At 36.5% G+C, this 21,745-nt stretch overlaps 1 protein-coding gene across 1 annotated transcript in view; it reads right to left on the reverse strand.

Annotated features, from left to right (window-relative positions):
* DNAH7 (dynein axonemal heavy chain 7) overlaps positions 1-21,745 on the reverse strand; it is a 380,869-nt gene that overhangs the window by 119,807 nt on the left and 239,317 nt on the right. The window contains exons 37-43 of the mRNA XM_055290080.2: positions 20,597-20,821; positions 17,817-18,014; positions 12,417-12,572; positions 11,558-11,726; positions 9,501-9,627; positions 8,179-8,398; positions 377-1,249 (exon numbers count right to left, since the gene is read on the reverse strand). Coding sequence (XP_055146055.1) covers positions 377-1,249; positions 8,179-8,398; positions 9,501-9,627; positions 11,558-11,726; positions 12,417-12,572; positions 17,817-18,014; positions 20,597-20,821 — 1,968 coding nt within the window. The remainder of the gene's footprint in view (positions 1-376; positions 1,250-8,178; positions 8,399-9,500; positions 9,628-11,557; positions 11,727-12,416; positions 12,573-17,816; positions 18,015-20,596; positions 20,822-21,745) is intronic.

The raw sequence follows: 21,745 nt of genomic DNA on the forward strand, positions 1-21,745 counted from the left end.
TCCACCCACCACTTCCTGAGTGTTCCAACATCCCCTCTTGGTTCCCTTAACCCTGCCTACACCTCTGTGAACAGTTCCTTCATTATGCTTTCTTCAGTGAAGGGTTCAAGGGTGCTCTGTGCTTCCTGTCAGGACTCTGATACACAATTTTATCCTAACACTTCCTATAATATGTTGAAGTTAGTGATCACATATACTCTTAATACTTTTCTATTATAATTTCTTGAATTATAATTTCATAAAATATAACTGATCAGAAGATTCTGCTAAACTATATTTTGGGGTAAATTACAGGTTGGGAATCTATAAAATAAGTCATGATGATAGTGGAAATTCAACATTTCTAGAAGTCTATCTAAAATATACATGACAATACCTGAAACCAGTCAATGGTACAGCAGTTAACAAGAGCAGGGAACTTTCTAAGACGATTCCGAAATGCATCTCCAATGGGACTCATGGCAAGGACCACATGCAGCTGGTTGCGGCAACGATCAATGAACATGTTGAAAAGGGCTATGGGGCTGCCATCTGTTTGCTTGGTTTTATCCCGCTGGCGATCTAACTGACGCATCTTATCACATATCTCTTGCTTTTCATCTAATGCAAAGAGATTTGGAATCTCCCCAGCATTTAGCAGATTATTGACATCTTCCAGAAAAGACTCTTTTTTAATTTGAGTATCTGTAAACAGGAAGACACCCTGCATCTCACCTTCCGCACATTTCCTTAAGATCACTTTTAAATCTTCATGCCATTCAGTAGTATCATACCCCTTAGAGATTTCAACTTGGAAAACTGAATAATCAGCCATGTGGGCAGCTAATCTGGTGACAGACTGCCTTCCACTCCCTCCAACCCCTACTAGGAGAGCATGGCTGCGAGGCTGCTTCAGGATCCTGGAAATTCTGCTGATGTGCTCTATGGCAAATCGAAACAAGACAAGGTTCATGGGTTTTTTGCTTATATTGTTGTATTCTTCTAGATGAATTTCTACTATCATTCGAAGATTATCCACATCTGCGATTTCTCTGTAGTTAGTATCCTCCCTCTTGGGATCATGGAAATCACAAAACATTAAGCTGCGTAAGTCATCTTCTTCCACCATGCCATCATTATCAAAATCCAAACGCTGAAAAAGCTCATGAAAATCTTCATACATGTAGTTTCTCAAAATTTCTTGAATGTAGTTGATGAGCCAGCTTCTGTCTGCATTGTCCAGAAGGCGGTCATAATACACTCGAAGGACCTGTATAATAATTAAAAAGCAGCTTTAGAAACTTTCTTCTGATTTTTAAAAAAGTGTTATTATTTCCATGCTAATCTCAAGTAATAAAAAATATTAGAAAATTTCTGTGGGTTTTATTAAAAGTATATCCAAATAATCAGGACTGATTCACAATAATGTTATTTTAAATGTTAATTTTAACTCTATATTTAGAATAATAAGGTTATATTTAGTCATCAATCAATGAAAGGTAATTTTGGGGGTGGGAGCTGAAGCAGATGTAGAGATGCTAAGAGAATTAAGGCCTTGAGAAGTTAGCGACTGCCTTTGCTGGCTGCTCAGATGTGGATAGCAGAGCTGGGCACCAGTACCCAGGGGGTACCCAACACCTTTCCAGTGATGTTTCCTTTTTCTAAGATAGATAACATTTTGAAAGTTATTGACAAATCAATAGTTTTTGCTTTTGTTTTTCAAAAAGCACATTTTCTAGAACAGGAAATGTCTTGGGTAGAGGGAGAGTTGTTTGGGATATCTGTTAATTATTTTTGTTTTAAGTCGTTACAGAGAGCAATCTACTAAAATAAATCTCTGGTTATATGCACATGTTATGGGACTGCAAGAAACATCAGGCTTGCTACATGTAGCAACTGTTTTCTTAAAGAAGTGTGTCCCAGGGGTACAGTCTATTTAGGACTGAATTGTGTCCCCCCAAAATTCTTTTTTTTTTTTTGAGACGGAGTCTTTTCTCTGTCGCCCATGCTAGAGTGCAGTGAACCCGCCTCCCGGGTTCACGCCATTCTCCTGCCTCAGCCTCCCGAGTAGCTGGGACTACAGGCGCCCGCCAACACGCCCGGCTAATTTTTTTTTTTGTATTTTTAGTAGAGACGGGGTTTCACCGTGTTAGCCAGGATGGTCTCGATCTCCTGACCTCGTGATCCGCCCGCCTCGGCCTCCCAAAGTGCTGGGATTACAGGCTTGAGCCACCGTGCCCGGCCGTGTCCCCCCAAAATTCTTATGTTGAAGCCATAACTCTCAATGTGACTGGATTTGGGAATAGGGCCTTTAAGGAGGCAATTAAGGTTAAATGAGGTCATAAGGGTAAGGCCCTAATCTTATAGGATAGTGTCCTTGTAAGAAGAGGAAGAGGCATTAAAGCTCTCTCTCCCTCTCTCTCTCTCCCGCTCTCTCTCTGGTTCTTGTTTCTGTTGGGCAGCCCTTATATGCACAGAGGAAGGGCCATGTGAGGACACAGAGACAAGGTGGCTTTAGCAAGCCAGCGTGAGAAAATAAATTTCTGTTGTTTAAGCCACTTTGTATTATTTTGTTAATGGCTAATACATATATGCTATACATAATGCATATTTCGTCAGTGGAACGTTGGATCCTTACTCTGCTCTACCATTTTGAGTAAATCACTGAAAATGTCTGCATCAGCTTCTTCACCTATAAAATAGAAGTAGTATTACCTACCTCGCAAATCTCATAGATTTGGGGAAAAAGTAACATGACAACATATGTGAAAACACTATAGAATTCAAATAGATAATTACTGCAAATTGCCCCAGCATTAGGTTAATGGTGTTCAGGAATCGTGGTTTTAGTGTATGATTGTTATCAAATTGATGATTTCATAGTGTTATCCTTTTTTTTTCACTAATAGTGTCTAATAGCAAATGGTATTATTTAAACTTCCTTCATATTCCAACCAGTTCAAAAGTTATCTCTCTGTGAGACAATCTAATTTCCCAATACATGCCAATGGCCAATCTTTGAATTGAAGTACTTAAGGTCTCAGACAATATTCCCAAATTAAGTCAACTTCATGTATCAGGATCAATGCCTAAGCATGAAACAAGTATATTATTATCTAGTTGGCAGTTTAGCAAGAACCTATAGCAGCATTTCTCAAAGACAGTCAACACATCTGCATTAAAATCATCTGGGGTTCTTATTCAAAATGCAAATTCCTGGGCCCCACAGTGGATCTGTTGACTTAAAAACATGGAGGATGATTCCTGGGAATATCTTTCCGTTTCTTTTTGTTTTTTCTTTTTCCTTATTTAAGGTACAGATATGGTTTGGCTGTGTTCCCACCTAAATCTCATCTTGAATTCCCACGTGTTGTGGGAGGGACCTGGTGGGAGGCAAATGAATCATGGGGTGGGTCTTTCCCATGCTGTTCTTGTGATAGTGAATAAGTCTCACAAGATCTGACGGTTTTAAAAAGGGGAGTTTCCCTGCACAATCTCTCTTCTCCTGTCTGCCACCATGTGAGAGGTTCCTTTCACGTTCCGCCATGATTGTGAGGCATCACTAGACACGTGGAACTGTAAGTCCAATAAACCTCTTTCTTTTGTAAATTGCCCAGTCTTGGGTATGTCTTTATCAGCAGCATGAAAATGGACTAACACAGGTACAACAATCTTAAGTGTACAGCTCAAAGAATCTTTGCACACAGTTACACATCCATGTAACCACCACCAAGATCAAGATATAAAATTTCCTGCACCTTAGTAAGCTCTCTCATGCTCATTCCTGTTGATCCCTGCTTTCCTCCCTCCCCAACAGGGAACAATTATTTTACCACCACCTCTCACATTTTAAAAAGTTGACACTTAAAACTTTCTATTATAAATCTAAATTGTTGCAAAGGATATAATTTCTGGCATATTTATATTGTAATTTGTGCTTTGAATTCATTTACCTCGAAGTCTTGATTGCAGACTTTTAAAATTGAGATATAATTCATGGACCACAAAATTCATTCTTTAAAAGAATACAAAATCAGAATATTCACAAAGTTGTGCAACCATCACAACTATCTCACTCCAGAACTTTATCATCACCCCAAAAAGAAACCTGGTACCCAATAGAGGCTACTTCTTATTACCACCAGCCCTGGCCAACACTAATCTACTTACTATCTCTATGGAACTTGCTTATTCTGGATATATGATATAAATGAATCACATCATAGGTGACCTTTTCTGTATGGACTTTTTAACTTAGCACAGTGTTTCTAGGTTCATCTATGTTGTAGGATATATGAGTATTTCTTTTTAGGACTGAATAAAATTCCACAGTGTGTATTTACAATATTTTGTTTGTCCACTCATTAGCTGATGGATATTTGGGTTGTTTCTACTTTTTGGCTATTATAAATAATTCTGCTAATAATATTCATGTACAAGTTTTTGCACGGACATGTATCAGTTCTTCTGGGTCCACAGTTAGGAGTGGAATTGCTAGGTCATGTGGTAACCCTATGTTTTAACCTTTTGATGACCTACCAAACTGTTTTCTATATTACATTACTGCCAGCTACGTATGAGGGTTCCAATTCTTCCACATGCTCACCAACACTGTTTTATTATTCATCTTTTTTATTACAGCCATCCTATTGAGTGCGAAAGGTACTTAATGGCAGTTTTGATTTGTATTTCCCTAACGACTAATCATGTCCTTATTGGCCATTTGTATATCATCTTTGGAGCGATGTCTTTGAATCCTTTGCCCACTTTTAAATTGCATTATTAGTCTTTTATTGTTGAGTTATAATAGTTCTTCATGTATTGTGGATACTAGACACTTAACAGTTTATATGATTTGCAGGTATTTTATCCCATTCTATATACTGTCTTTTCATTTTTTGGATGGTGTTTTTTGAAGCATAAAATTTTTTAATTTTGATGAAACATATTCATCTATTTTGGGGGTCTTGTTTTTGCAGAATATCTGTATTTAACAAGCAAACCAGGTGATATGTGCATTAACTAATGTCTGAGAGCCATGGAAAAGCCAAAGGGAATGAGTTGTAAGTCAGTTTTATACCTTAGAAACCATTTAGTGAAATTACATAAGGTTATCTAGTATGATAATGATATCTGGAAAGGAAAAAGACATGCAAAGTAGTGTCTAACATATATTAAACCCTGAAGAAATCTTTTCTGAGTGAACAGAAATAAAGCACAAATTAGTGTTGAGTTCAATTGTTGCAGGACTTTTCCTTAGTTCAGCTAAAGGTGGGGTCCTTGTCACACCGCCATGAAAATTTCGCCTCGCAGACTACTTGAATGGTGAGTAAAACAGGTTTTATTGAGTAAAAATGAAGAAAAGGGGGAAACAGGGACTCTCCACAAGGCCAGCGTCCCTTCTAGAGTGCTTCCCACCCTGCAGATTGAATCCCAGGTTCCATCCAGGAAGAAGAGGGGCCAGGCTCCTCCCCACTGCAAACAGCATGAACTTCTGTGGTTCCACCCCAATGCACTGGCTAGCTGGAGTTTCTCGGGGGATCCCTTCCCACCTACTGTCTCACAATTACCTCATATTTTTAAAGGTGGTGAGAATAATGTACCAAACACCCTTCTTGGCACTGCAGTAAGAAAAAAAAAGAGAGAGAGAGAGAGAGGGAAATCTCTGCTCTCATGGGGCTTGCCTGCTATCTGAGGGAGATGAAAAATACATATAACAAATGAATTCTACAACATGTTAGACGTTGGAAAATATTATGGAAAGAAGTAAAATAGGACAGGATAAGAAAGACTGGAACTACTAGGATAGGGGAGGGGAGTCAGGCTGTGGTATTAAAAAGCCTCAACTAGAAAGAGGAATTTGATCAAAGGCAGGGAAGGAGCTATTCCAGAGCATCAATATCTGGGGGAAATATTGCAGGCACAGAGAATAGCCAGGAGGCCTGTACTGCTGGTGAAAGGGGGATGAGGATGAGAGCAGGAGGCAGCCTGAGGGGAACAGGCTAAGAGGAACACATCTCAGGTCCCATGGGCCACTGGACTTTTATCCTAAATTCCTCTGAATGAAGTAGGGTGCTAATACAAGGTTTTGAGCTGAGGACTAAATTCATTATGTTTTATATAGGTGTGTATAAATATGAAGTAGTAAACCTCACTAAATGCCCAAAGAGCTCAACAACCATTATCAAAACTCAATAATTTGACATCTAAAGCAGCACAGAATCTAAAAAACTCTTAAAAGTAATTATGTCTAACACATATACAATAGCACAAACAACCTATTCCCATGATTGGAAGAAAGCACTGGTATGTATAATCCCAAGTGACAGAACATGTCATGTGTAGCAAGCCTGCCTGCCTTCCTCTCTTTATGCACTCATTCATTCACCAATATTTATTGAGTGTTTTCTGTGTGCGAGGCACTGGGAAAAGCAGCACATGAATAAAACTGCTGTTCTCATAAAGTTTCTATTATTGTAAAGACAATAAGTAAGCCCCAAATTTAGAAGGTGTCAGGTGATGTTCAATGTTATGAAGAACAAAGCAAGGTAAGCAGTAAAAAGTCAAGGGGGGTAGGGATGGCCCAAAGCAAGCTTGCATGAAAAGGGGGGTATTTCAGCAAAAATCTAAAGGAAGTAAGTGGGCAAGCCTGCAGATAACAGAGAAAGAGTGTTCTAGGCAGAAGGAATACCAAGGGCAAAGTTACTGAGGTGGAGGATGCCAAATGCTTCCTCGTGAGTTAGATTCACCCATGACAAAATGCTGCCTTCAGCAATGGAATCTGCTATGGTTTCAATGTTTATGTTCCCCCTAAATTTGTATGCTGAAATCTTCACCCCCAAGGTGATAGTATTGCAGTGGGGACTCTGGGAGGTAATTAGGTCATGGGGGCAGAACCCTCATGAATGGAATTAGTGCCTTTATAAAAGAGGCCAGAGAGCCCCTCGCCCCTTCCACCATTTGAGGACATGGTGAGAAGGCACCACCTATAACTAGAAAACAATCCCTCATCAGACATGAAATCTGCCAGTGCCTTGATCTTGAACTTCCCAGCCTCCAGAACTGCGAGAAATTAATTTCAGTTTGTTGACAAGCCACCCAGTTTAAGGTACTTTTTATAACAACCTGAATGGACTAAGGCATGCTCCTTGAATGAATTCAGCATCATCCTCCCTGTTCACTTCCCCCCACACTCTCCAGCTCTCAGTACATTTCTATTACCCACGTGGCCCCCAAACACAAGCCTGCATCCACGTCCTGGGATGTGGGTCCCATTCAGGCAATTAGGTAACCTGCTGTGGAGTGCTATAAGAATCTCTACATCATCCTTTCCAAAGAATCACTTTCGGAGACCTTGTTGTGGCCAAAATATGCAAGTGGAACGGATCTTCACGTGGACATATATTTGAATGTGTGATGATTTAGGAATTCAAACTGTATATCTAAAAAGTCCAGAGAAACTGGATTTTTAAAAGACCATTTGAAATTTGTATCTCTGTAGTACATGGTTTTAACACAGTAGCACATTCTCGTGTTCTATGTTTCTTAACTGCATATTAAAGTTAAAATAAGGGTCTTGCTCTGTCACCCAGGCTGAAGTGCAGTGGTGCCATCATAGCTCACTGCATCCTCAAACTCCTGACTTCAAGCAATTCTCCCGCCTCAGCCTCCTAAAGTGCTGGGATTACAGGCATGAGCCACCGTGCCCGGCCTCCTCCACCACTTTTTATAAGAAAATGCTCATCCACATACCTATTCCCAAGAGAGCTTAAATACATTTTTAAATAGTTTCTATGCTCTCAAGAATTTGCTTTGCAATTCTTTTGGCATCTAGTAATACTATACAAATAAGTAATGTAAAAAAAAAACCACATTCACTTCTTATAAAAACATCTCCTTAAAAAGTGTTCCATTTCAAATTTACTTGAAGTCAAACTAACAAGGATTAAACTACTTAAGGGAAACCGGCTCAAAGTGACACCTACTTTGAAATATTCTATAAATCAACAGAAATTCCTAAATCTGCATATGGGAGATAAAGCATTTTAAACATCATAAAATATCTCAGTGTTAAATATTTTTAAAATTTTTCTGAAAACTGGCCTTAATATAAATTGCAGAATATTCTTTTTACCCAGTTGTTGGCATGGCAAATCTTTGTTTCTCACATAATCCCATTTCAATAACAGGAAAATTTACCTCATGAACCCAAAGACGTTTAATCACTTCTGTGGTTTCTGTTGTTTCTGGTCTTGACAAACAAACACCTTGAATGACACGGGAGAAATCACGGAGGTTGAACAAGTAGTGAGATTTGGCTGGAGTAGGCAAGAGATTCTTCATTGCTTCTTTATACAGAGTCATTGTGCCATTTACGACTTGTGTGGTCAAATCTAGAAATTCATCTGGAAATTTATAACTTAAAATTTTTTTAAATAAAAAGAAAGGAAAATGTTAGCAATTATAGAATCACGACACAAAAAGGATATTTAGCAGGACCAACATAAAATTTTAATTTTGATTAAATCAATTTCATTTATAAAATTACCATATCTTGTTATAATAATAATACTAATAGATTTTTACTCCTTTTAAAGCTATTTTGCATGTACTATTTTATGTTATGTCCAAAAGAACTCTGTGAAATGAGCAGGGCCAGTTTAATGGACTTAAAATCACTTAAGTAAGTGAACAGAAGAGACAGCCAAGGAACCCAGATTATGTAATCCCAAATCCACTAGACAAGCATTTCCTGACCTCTTTCATTCCCTGGCATTCTCAACTGCATATAAATATAATCCATAAGGAACACTGATGAAACAGGTATTTTCAGAGGAAAAAAAGGAAGAAAATTAAAACACGTAAAAAAAATAAGGAAAAGAGAAAAAAAGGAAAGTAAAACAGTGAGCCAAGACAAAGTGCATGATTAGAGTATAAAGAACATAGAGAAATAATTTTCATTTAGAAAGACTGCCTATATTTAACTTCTGGTTTGTCAAGGAGCCAGGTGTTTTACTCCATCATCACTGGATAAGGCAACGAATGACAATTTCTTGAGAATGGGCATGGGCACACAGACAGACTTGCCCTGCCCAGGTCAGCTTGGCTCCCTGATATCTCTGCAGCTTATGGAGTCGCAGAATCTCTGCAGCTAGGCAGCTCCAAGGCATTAATTCTCAGACTCGGACACGAATACCCCTGTGGAACTCGAGTTCTACTAGAGGGTATCAAAGTCACAGCATAAACCTGGTACATCTTTCCAGCAGTAATTGAACTCAGTGGTGAAAATTCAAAATAATAACTCAAACATGAACATATTATATAGCAGAATGCTTAGACCTCTTTGTGTTATGCTCCCACACTGGGAGGTGGCAGGAACAGAGGCAAATGATGTTGTCTGTTACCTTTTCCTTATCTAGGAATGCTTTTGTTCTTTGAAATATGCTACTTAATATTGGTATGTTTCTAAAATATTTTATACCTCCTAATTTAAAAAAAAAAACAAATTTTTGATTACTTACCAGATTTTTAAATGCCAAGTTAAGATTCTAGAGAAGATTGTATACATGGATTTATCACTAAACTCATTGATTGTTATAATATTGAAATGTCGCATGTATCGAGGAGTTACTGGATTTCGACCACCACCTAAATATTAAAAAGTATAACTCTTAATAATGTTACTAGTATATACAAGAGTATTTTCTCAAATATTCTATAGTTTAAAGTAACTTAAAGATGGACAAATTCACGGCACATGAAGTTAAAAGTAATCAATTGTTTGGATAACCCTGACATCAAAACTATTTTTCCCTCAAACTCAAGACGTTACTTTTCTAGATGAATTATCTGAATAAGTTCAACTAATTAGACATAATCTTGGGTCAAAACTACATTACTAAGGGAAATCAGACCAGGCAGAAAAAGCCACAGGCCATGTTCTCCACGGTTTACAGCTTAAAGCAGTAAATGGTAAACATCCTCAATACAATATTAAAATGTAATATTATACAATATTAATGTAACCCTGGTGAATCTGACTGACCAAAGTTTAGCGTACTTCCCACAAGGCTGGAATTCAGCACAACCATGACATATAGCCAAATTCTTCCCCCACATCTTGAAGCAAATTTACCCAAGACTAGTCTATACAGTTCATATAGTGACTTCACTGGCTGCTTGCATCTTTAAAAATTGGGGGATTTTTCCATAAAATAATGAAAGATTCCTTTGAGCTTATACATTTCTTTTGGAAAACATAAAAGAGTTTAAGGAGATGGTGAAAGGGTTGCAGAAGAAAAGATACCCAGCTCTGTCTCCAACCCTTCCAGAGAATGTTCAGAATTGTGATATTTTTAGAAAACAGAAATGGGGTCCAAAAGGAAAAGATACCTCATGGTTTCAGCATACTCTTCTTACCAATGCCTGAAGAGGCAGGGAAGAATGGACATGTGAGTATAAATGCCTGGCTTGGGGTGGTGGGGGAGAGACAAAGTGGAACTGAAGTCTTTGAGACCCAGGAGCAATATGGTCTTTTATTAAAAAAAAAAAAAACAACAAAACAGCCTGGGCATAATAATAATAAGCCCCCAAGCCCTTGTCTCCAAAAAATATGAAACAAAATTAGCCATGCATGGTTATGCATGCCTGTAGTCCTAGCTGCTCGGGAGGCTAAGGTGGGAGGATCACTTGAGCCCAGGAGTTTGAGGCTGCCGTGAGCTATGATCACACCACTGCACCCCACCTAAGCAACAGAGTGAGACCCTGTCTCAAAAACAAACAAACAGAAAGTGTTCAAAATGGCCCAGGAAATGTGCTGAGAGCAATTACTGACTCAGAGCAAACTGCATTACAGGTCAGATAAAGGTCAGGGTTAGGGAGCAAATACCAGAGATATTCCCTGAAGTGGTATATCAACACAAGCAACATTTTAAAAAATGGAATACTGGCTTGAGGTCAGGAAGAAAACAGTTAAAGATTTCTTTTAGTAATCAAGCCATTTTAGACACTCCAGCATTAAAAAGCAAATTTCCTCTACATAGAGATTCCTTTGAGTATAAATTTATCTTGGAAAATTTAAAGGATCTTTTGGCCATTCCCTACTTAAATTCTTCTCAGCAGCCTGTTTAAATCCAGAGACTGACTTGAATGGGACTTGATTGGGGTAGAATAAAGATGATTTCTGAAGCAGGGACCATTCTATACAATTGGAGCATTAAGGAATGACACAGAGGAAGATGAGATACCCCAGGACAATGTGAGTTCTCAGAAGGCAGAAACAGGAAATTGGGAGCAAAATTCCAGAAGGTGGGAGAAAAAAAGATTTGGAAGACTTCCAGAAGGCGGGAGAAAAAAGTTCTAGAAGGTGGGAGAAAAAAAGATTTGGAAGATAGCCCATCCAAGGTCACCCACTTTATAGAGTTGGTCATGTGATACACTCTGTTAGGTCACAGTAGATACACATAGAAAACATATACACAAAACATTGGAACTCAAAAGAGGTTTTTTTCCAGTTATTTCTTTAGCTATCACTAGGGTGATTTTTCCATCTTAATAATCACAAACTCAAAAAATGTACCTGGAGGTCCCATAGCACACATGATCTGAATGTCCACTAGTTTAATCATGGAACAATCTTTTAGATCATACCAGTTCCAGTGATCTAACCACTGTCTAAGTAATTCAATGGGAGGTTGAGCCCCATATACCTCCCGAGCAGGCATATTGACATCATCTACAAAGACAACCTGAGAATGAGAAGAGGTAAAGAAAATATTAACATCTCAACATACAGTCCTATTGTGTAAACAATATTGAGGCAAATACTTAGCTATCTACTTGCAGATTACATATGAGGAAGTGATGGTTTCTTTTCTAAACAAGGATAATATCCTTAGCTTCCATGCTTTTAGGATTTATATTCCTTAAGAAATAGGGAGACATTCTCATTACTAATCTTCATAGGTTAATAGCTTAGGACTTATTAATCCTCTCATAGAATTTGTTTCTCAATATACTGCATATTTTTTCCTTGTACTACACTTCAATTCATGAAAATAGATAAGTGTGATTAGGGTGAGAAGGGTGTTCTTTGCAGAGGAACACAGGTAAATCTATTGAGAGTTGTGTTGCTGAAGGTCTACAAAAGCAAGCAGCAAAGACTGCTGAATAAAAATGTTAGTGAAAAAATTAGGAAGGTAGGTAATTTCTCAGATGAATATTCTACCTTCAACTCAAAGGGCAACTCCTTGTTTTAAACATCAAGCTGTCTAGTGCACATACAAATATAACTACGTTTTTAGGAGAACCTTTTAACCCAAATCTGTGACATAAAAAAACTATACAAAAAGATGTCTATCCCCAGGATATTTGGTTTCCTTGTTCCAACTGCAGCAATGAATATGAATAGGCCCAGGTACTGTACAAAGAGTCATTACCATTCTCTTGCCCAAAGGAGGACCAAAAACTCCCTTTCTTCTCTTGTCCAATTTTGACACGATAATATTCTGAGTTTGAGCTGCTGTAGTTTGTGCTGAGAAGTTAATTAGCAGAGGTTTGTAGATTTCTTTATTTAGTTGATTTAAAAGAAAATTCTATATAAGAAAATAATAAAATGAGCCATAGTTGGAATTATGTTTTGACATTTCAGAATAAACACTAAGCATCATTACTGATAGACTCGAATTTAACCTTAAGTGTCATAACATTGTACAAATAGATGGAATCAGTAGGAATAACAGTTACCATGCCAATGGAGTGTCCACCCTCTTGCATGTGACTTCTCTGGTTTTCACAGCTACTGGGGAGTACACATTCCTCCTTAACATGAAGTCACAGAGACTCAGAGGTTAGGAAACCTGCCTAAGTTCTCTGAGATGGGCAAGAATTCAGACTGCCATTTGTCTCTCTCTAGATGAATGTTCTTTTTCATATATCTTATTATCTTTCCACTTACATGCAAAGCTATCTTTCTGCAAGTTAGAAAGCTTAAAAATATAACTCTATTTTCAAAATGGAATTCACTGGAAAGCAGGTGGAATTACAATGGTTCTTAATCAAGATGTATGCCAGGGACAGGACATACCAGAATTTCCTGAGGAGCTCTTCAAAATAAAATTGCCTCTCCTCACTCTTTCTTTCCCTTCTCTCCCTCAAGAGTTCTGTATAGTGCACAATCCCTTGCCAATTACGGGCCAATTTATTAGAAAACATCCTAAGTAAATCACATATTTTCTTAATAAACAGTAATATCTATCACATGCACATATGAATAAAGGAAGGGAAACAGTGAAGTTTTTTGACTGTTCTAAACTTTACTTGCATTAAATGCTTGCAGCATTCAGCTTTATAATTAAGATACTAAATTATTAACCCAAAATATCAAATGGTAAAATACCTCAAGCAACTCCTCTTTTCATGATGTGATTATACACTAAACATTACCATAATTAAGCAAATGGAAATTCTGAAAGCATACTTTGGAATATTAATCTATTCATCCAGGCAACACATATTTTAAAAAGGACTTATGATGTTCTCATTGACTACATTTAGCACACATGCCAGGAGTACGAGGAGGCAGAACAAATATAGAAAATAGGGAAGACATAGGGTAACAAGCTGGTCAGAGATTCTGGAGGAAGGCTTTTACTCCTCCCATCAGCCCAGCAGGAGCTACCTTTTGAAATTTAAAATTATTTTCCTTTTCACAGAATGACCACATTCTAAAATGGAAGTTCTTTAAAATCTTTGAAGACTTTGTGTTCGTACCTGCGATTGCCAGTTAGAATAGCAAAAACTGGGAATGGGGAAGTTTAGAATAAAAGTAGGAATATACTTTTGTGACCTTTATGATTAAAATTTCTTTTATGATTGTATAATTATAATGTAAGTGATAGATTATTTCAAGAGGAATAATAGTTTGAAAACAAGTTATTCTATTTATTTAAAGAAACAACTCCCTATTCTGAGCAACAACTATAATGAAGGAATGACACGTCTGAGTAAAGCAAATTTATACAAGTTTTTAAAAATTATTGCTTAAGACTCTAAAATATTATTTCACTTTGCATGCCTACATGATGTACAATGTAAATACTGTATTATAATATATTTTTATTGGCTAACAATGGAAGTCATACGGTAGGTCATCAATAAATTTTTGTTGGATTGATGCATGAACTAAATGAAACGAGAGTGAAAATAAAGGGTGGGTGTGGTGGCTCCAGCCTGTAATCCCAGCACTTTGGGAGGCCAAGTCAGGAGGATTGCTTGAGCCCAGGAGTTGGAGATCAGCCTCGGCCACATGGCAAGATCCCACTTCTACATAAAAAATTAGATAGGCGTGGTGGTGCATGCCTGTAGTCCCAGCTACTTGGGAGGCTGAAGTGAGGGGATCACTTGAGCCCAGGAGGTCAAGGCTGCAGTGAGCTGTGATTGTGCCACTGAATTCCAGCCTAAGGGACAGAGCAAGACCCCTGTCTCTCAAAAATAAATAAAATAATGAAAATAAGAATGCAACACATACATAAGCCATGGTGTGAACAGTTTGGCAGTGAGCATTGAGGCCGTCTAAAAACAGAACTAAATCTAACCATAATAAACATAAATAGTTCTAAAACCAAAATCCAAATGTAATTAATATAAAAAACTTCCAAAAGAGCTGCTGCATAACATTAAAAATAATTTGGCAAAAATAAACTGAGGTTTCAAAACATCTCTGTCTTACCAGGAGATGGTGAAAGGTATTGGTGATATTTCACTCTTCCTCGTTAACTGGGTAGGGGAAGGAGGTCAATGGATACTGTCATTCATAGTATTGATAATTTAAAAACTGAATTTAGAAAAAAATTGTAGACTTTAGAAAAAAACCTTAGTGTTTTAAAATAGATTAACACTAGAAGAATTTTAAATAGTTTACATACCCTTCTAAATCAATAGAAGAAAATATTATAAACACACCATAACAGTAATTAAAAATGTTTAAAGTATATAAAAAGCTAAACAGAAAATGTGAATACAAAAGTATGACTCATTATGACAGTTTATGTATGAGGTCAATTTCTAATTAAAAAGAAAAAGAGCTCAGATTAACACAAATAAAAAATGCAGTGACACACTGAGTCTAAATGATCAGAAATACTTAAAAAGAATAAGCAAAAATAGATAATGTAAATGAAAACAAAAAGAAAGCAAAAGAAAAGTAACTAAAGGGGACAATTAATAGAGTATGGTTCTGTGTATTGCTTATGTCATATATAGAGATAAAATGTACAAATCAGACCATTATCAGAATGTTGCCCTAATTCCAGGGGTTTATAGGTGATTTAAAAATTCTAAATGGCACATTTTCACTTTTTATCAGGATGCCTTAAAAATTATATAAACAAAATTTATGTTTTCATAAGCTATCGTCAGGTAAGCCTTATTCGTCAGTTTAAATGAATACCTCTTATAATACTCCCACAGATAAAATCTCACTTGGTCTACTGAAAGATGAATATTTTTGATGTTTACATTTAACACTCAAAATTAAGTACATACTTATAAAAACTACTTGTTTGTTTATTCAATTTAATGATCAAATTATATGTGTTGATTAAAATTATTCTATAAAAGCTGTGTATTTATGTGAAAGGGAAAATACTCATTTGCCAATAGAGCTAATCTTTAAATGAGAAATAACCATAATGAATATTAAATATTGTATTTGTTAACAATTATTTTAATCTAAGTTTTCAACAAAGTAAATTGTATGAAATTATAGACTCCTTCCTACCACTATCAAGATATTAAAACTCCCTCAACAGATTTGCTGTCAGCCAGTGTCTTCAGTTAATTTTTTTTTGTTGTACTGTTTTAACTTATGTTTTTAGGTAATCTTTAAATAGAATAATACTTTTTTTCATCATTTATTTAAAATATAAATAGACATGCAATAATTTGAAGAGAAAAATCACTTTAAATTGTAAATTTTACATTTAATTCTTTCAACCAGATGAAATATATGTACAAAATTTTATTAAGCAGTTTATATAAATAAATTCTTAATGAAATTACAGAAATTAAAATTATGTAACACTGTTTTAAAATAATATTTTCTTTCACAGAAGAATAAATTTCGGAGATGTTAGCCCTGTATTTGTATTATTTACAATACAACTAACTCTTAATTGGGGCAATGAAATCCCCCCGAAGGGCATGGCGGACAATAACCTCTATGAGGAGCAACTTAATATTCATCAAAAAAGTCAACAATTCCATGTCCAGGAATCTGAGGATATTTTCCTAAACAAATAAGCAAAGATAAGAACAAAGACTTGGCTATAAAAACGTCCATTGCAATCTTCTTTCTTTTTTTTTTAATTTTTTTTTTTGAGACGGAGTCTCACTCTGTCGCCCACGCTGGCGTGCAGTGGCGCCATCTCGGCTCACTGCAAGCTCCACCTTCCGGGTTCAAGCGATTCTCCTGCCTCAGCCACCCGAGTAGTTGGGACTACAGGCGCCCGCCACCACGCCCGGCTACATTTTTTGTTTGCTTGTTTTTGTATTTTTAATAGACACAGGGTTTCACCGTGTTAGCCAGGATGGTCTTGATCTCCTACTGATCCCCCCGCCTTGGCCTCCCAAAGTGCTGGGATTACAGGCGTGAGCCATTGCGCCTGGCCTGCAATCTTATTTCTAAAGCAAAATGTTAGAAAAATTAGGGATTTGAATCAATTATCATAAAATTATAGAATCAAATACTACAATACCCTTAAATCTACAAGAGTAGATTTGTAGAAGAATAATGAAATTGAAAAATATTTACAATATTAGTTTTAAAAGCAGATTACAAAAGTAAGTTCCAAAGTTTGTGAAAAGTAATGTTTTTATGCCTAGGCACTTTATTGCCCGGGCCGAAATTGATGAAGGTATAAATGACAAAAGGCTTGCATTTTCCTCTAACCACTGCCTTCAATCATGTTAAATCTTCATTCCCTGACCCATGGTGATATCTTAGATAAATCTCTCAGCTTTCTGTACGCTTTTAGTTGTTTTTTTTTTTTAATCCAGACCAAAAACACTCCTTGATTTAAATTCTCAGTGAAAATGTATCTCTGCCTCCTCTTGGATACTCCCATACATGCAAGCATTTAGTTTATGAGAGATGTCATTCCAATCTTTTGTGAAAGAGATTATTCAATAAATACTAGGATGGCTATGTAACTATATTGCCAAATACATTTCAGAAAGATTGTAAGATGTAATGTTAAAGTCAATAAAGAACTAGAAACAGGTACTGTGGGAGAATGTGAATTAACTGGAACCTACAATCGAAGAGGGGCCCTCAAAAGTATCTTCATTCTCCTCCACAGGCTGCATAAGCTACTGAGACTGCGGCATTTTCTATTACAGCATCTAGCATTATCTTAACTAACAGCCAATTCCAGACATCATTAAGGAAAATCAGTCTTGTTACTACATAATAATCCTTCAGATATAAAATAACTTAGAAAATATCAAGTGTAACTAAAACACACTTTTCAAGAGGTATGAAACTCTCATGTGGAACAAGCAATTCTTATTAAAATATCAAAATAAATGGGACAACAATTTAATGGTATAAAATGGCATCATATCATTAATCAACTTTCGAAAATAAATACACAATTATTACTTCTTGACGTTTTGGCTAAAACAAACAAAAATAAGTAGGCAATTTTTCAAAAATTCTCTGCAGTTCAAACATCAAAGTACTTGAGTATTTTTAAAAAATTATTTGCCTGCTATTTCAAAAACTAACATTCTTAGGAAGATTACACACAGTTTAATACGTAGATTTCTGCAGTACTTACCATAATGTAAACACTCTTCCCAGTTCCTGTTGGTCCTACAAATATTGAAGGCTTTTGATGGGTGGTCAGCAATTCCATTAGTGCAGAGTATCGAATTGTGTCCAGAGTTGGCACAATGATTTCATTAAACATTACATCTTTAGGAATTGGAGGAGCTTCTTTCAATTTCTTTATCCATGGTTCCCATTTTCCTATTCCCTGTTTATAATAAACAACCAAGTAATGAATGTTAAAAAATACTTTAAAAAGCTCTATACTCCTGTGCCATTGTAGAAAAGACTAAGACCAACAAACCCTGATATGTATACATTTGCTTTATCCTTTAAGACACTTAACACTCAGTTTGAAGGTTAAATTGTACGTGTAAATTAAGGAGAAACTAGCTTTTACATGAATACAAATGAAATGGCAATACTGTGGTTTTTTGACGCTCTGAAATCACTGCTTATGCCAACCTAATAATCAATTATTGTGGCCAAATGTTAGATTATTTAATGGCATTGAGAAAATTAAACTAACCAATGGGCTAAAGAGTAAAGAACTTTACTCAATAAATGTTAACCAGTATAGAATTTTTTCTCCCTAGAAGATAAGCTGCATATTGCTTGACTTTTATAACAGTATTTATAACATTAGCTTATCATTGCAGGCAAAGTTTCTTTTTAAAAAACGTATAGAAAAAAATATATAAAATTTACCCTTAACAATTTTTAGGTGTACAGTTCAGTAGTGTTAACTGTGTTCACACTGCTGTGTAACAGATCTCTAGAACAGGCAAGATTTCTTAATATGAGATTATTATTATGAGTTAACATTGTGCCACATCTTTGCATCCAATTAGCTTGAGAACTAAAATTTTAATTTGCTATGACAGTGTTTATAACAAAAACATTCAAGAATATCATGGTAGCTCTGTCTTCTTAGAAAAACACCACCACCCTTCTTGCAGAATAAAATCTAAATTCTTGGTCATTCAAAGTACATCAGAATTCGGACCCAACCTTCCTTCACAACCAGGCCTCACTGATGCACCTGCTGGTCTCCCCCCGCTTCCCTGGGCCCGAGCTTTGATGCATGGCACTCCTTGGGCTAGAATGGCACATGACTGTCATCTGAAGAGGTTATGAACTCACTGAGGGTAGCACTGTGCTTTATTCATTCTTGTATCTTCAGGTACAAGGCTGTGCGTACAGCAGAGAATTTTTTTTTTCGGGGTGTTAAATTCACATCAGTCTGAAAATTGTATTATAAAGAAATATTTCTAGAACCAATGAAGAAAATAATGCCTTTCCCAAATTCTTGATAATCTTTTCAAACATGTGTCTTTTGATACTGTATAGGAAAGGAACCATTAAGAATCAGAAAACCTGGCCAGGTGCGGTGGCTCACGCCTGTAATCCCAGCACTTTGGGAGGCCAAAGTGGGCCGATCACAAGGTCAGAAGATCGAGACCATCCTGGCTAACACGGTGAAAACCCGTCTCTACTAAAAATACAAAAAATTAGCAGGGCGTGGTGGCAGGCGCCTGTAGTCCCAGCTACTTGGGAGGCTGAGGCAGGAGAATGGCGTGAACCCAGGAGGCGGAGCTTGCAGTGAGCCAAGATCATGCTACTGCACTCCAACCTGGGCAACAGAGCGAGACTCAGTTCCCCCCCCCCCAAAAAAAAAGAATCGGAAACGCTGAAATGTACTGTTATTTAGAGGTTGTGTGATCCTGGGACAATCACATTAAATCTCTGAGCCCCATTTCCTCAATGGCAAAACTTGCAAAATAATCTTATCCTTTCCACTTCACCAAGGTGTTGAAAAATCAAATGGAAATAACTGCAGAAAGCTTAATAAACTGTAAACTACCCTGAAAATGCAGGGTATTATCAGTAATTTGAAATTAAATAAAGTAAAAATATCTGTGTTGGGCACAGTCGCGCCTTTTGGGGTGACATAGCAATACATTGCAAGAACCATAAAAATTCAAAAAGCAATACAGTAATGCCTTTTCTAGAAATTTATCTTAAGGATATAATCAGATATGTACCCGATGACTTGTATCTAAGAATATTTACCAAAGTAGTACTTATAAAAGTGAGAATCTAAAAACAACAAAAACAGTCCAATGTCCAAGGGTAGGAATTGACTTTAGAAAGCAAGTTTACTGAAGAAACATTAGTGAAAGGGAAAGCTGTTCTCATTATTAAGAAAACAAGAAGGATATAAAGCTGCCCATTGGGAATGTGGTATGATCCCAATTGTACTTAAATCTATATATATTTAAATAATATATATTCCTAAACTTGGTCCTCAGTACAATACTTGTGGGAGGTGTTATACAAAAACCACTACCACCCAAGTTTTATTTTCGAATCCGTTTGGGAAGCACTGAATTAAGATTATACCAGCTGGATTCCTACAGGACTTCTTAGTGCCTAGTATACTAACATGCACCATGAACTTCTAACAGCTGTCCTTAAACAGTATGTGCCTGGTGTGATTCTATTTAATGAGTGCAACTGGTCCATTAGATATTATTATCTCATAGTATCATCGGAAAAAACTATGTTCAGAGAAATCAACTAGTCCATGGCTATACAGAAAGCAAGTGACTTTACTAGGACTCAAACCTAGAGCTGTCTGACTTCAAGCCAGTACATCTTCCTCTATTCTATGCTGTCTCTTAAGGTAAATAGTGATGATGAAGGTGGCCACAGGGCCATTATATGCTATGTGTCAGAGAGGGGACTCTGCCAGGCTGGCAGCTGCAAATCTTGCTTCAGAACTCTTACCTCAGTGACAAATTGATAATCATAAATTGTTCCTTGTTCAGGAAATGGGACAGTTAGTGCCTTTGAGGATGTTTGCTCAGTACCACTCTGTAATTTAAACGTATTTCGAGTTTGATCTGAAATTGGACCTTCCATTAGTTCTCGAAGAATCTTATTAAATTTCAACCGATCATCATCTGTACAAGAAGCACCAACGGACCAGATCAATGAAAACAGAAAAATGCCCTGCATTGGAAAGATGAGAAGATTAAGAATAATTAAAGAATAATTTTAATCTGTCCTTGAAGCTTACATATCAGATCAGCCAGATTAGTATCTCTGAAAGGAAACACGTAAGCTCAAATATATTAGTAGGTCATCTCAGGATTTTGTAATCATAAGGGTTTTTAAAAATAAAATCGCATGTCTTGTAAAATCTTAGAGAAGATAATAAAAAACAAAGTATACATTCTGGCCATAGTGAAACTTCAGAATGATTAATCTAGTAAATCTCATATTTTCAACACATGACAGCAGCTTGATATTAAAAGGAACATAGAAATAACTTATTATTAAGGTATTAAGGCACACTTTAATAAGGCAAATAACCTACATATCCATTTTCTATTTAAATTTTGATATGGTGGGTTTACTTTAAGAAGAACAAATTTAAATTATTTTATTTGTAATACCTGAGCATTAAGTGTGTAAACTAGAATTGCAATTCTGCAAGCAAAAGAGACTAGCTTTCTTCTTTCCAGACTCAAAAAGAGGACACAGGGTAGAAGACAAGACCTACCAATAAGGTAGGAAGCCTGTTTGCTTGTTTAAAACAAGGTCTTTTATCAAGTACAAAGCCAAGAGATTCTGGACTACGCTCATGAAAGTTCTGGACTCTACTTCAACCCTATTCACCTACTTCTAGTTTACTCACAGACTTTCTCTCCAGAAACCATTTAACACTAAATTAAAAATTAATTTCTTTTAAAACACATAAGTTAAGCAAGTACCATATTGACCACAGTAGAAGTGCTACCACGAGTAATGCAGTAATATTTTCATTAAAAAATCCAAAGTCTACTGATATTTTTATTCCCATTTTAAAAACTGGTTTATTGGTTACCTATTTTCTTGCTTTCCTTAATCCAAATATATATTTATACACACACG

This window comes from Symphalangus syndactylus, chromosome 8 (assembly GCF_028878055.3).
Source record: "Symphalangus syndactylus isolate Jambi chromosome 8, NHGRI_mSymSyn1-v2.1_pri, whole genome shotgun sequence".
Lineage (NCBI taxonomy): Eukaryota > Metazoa > Chordata > Mammalia > Primates > Hylobatidae > Symphalangus > Symphalangus syndactylus.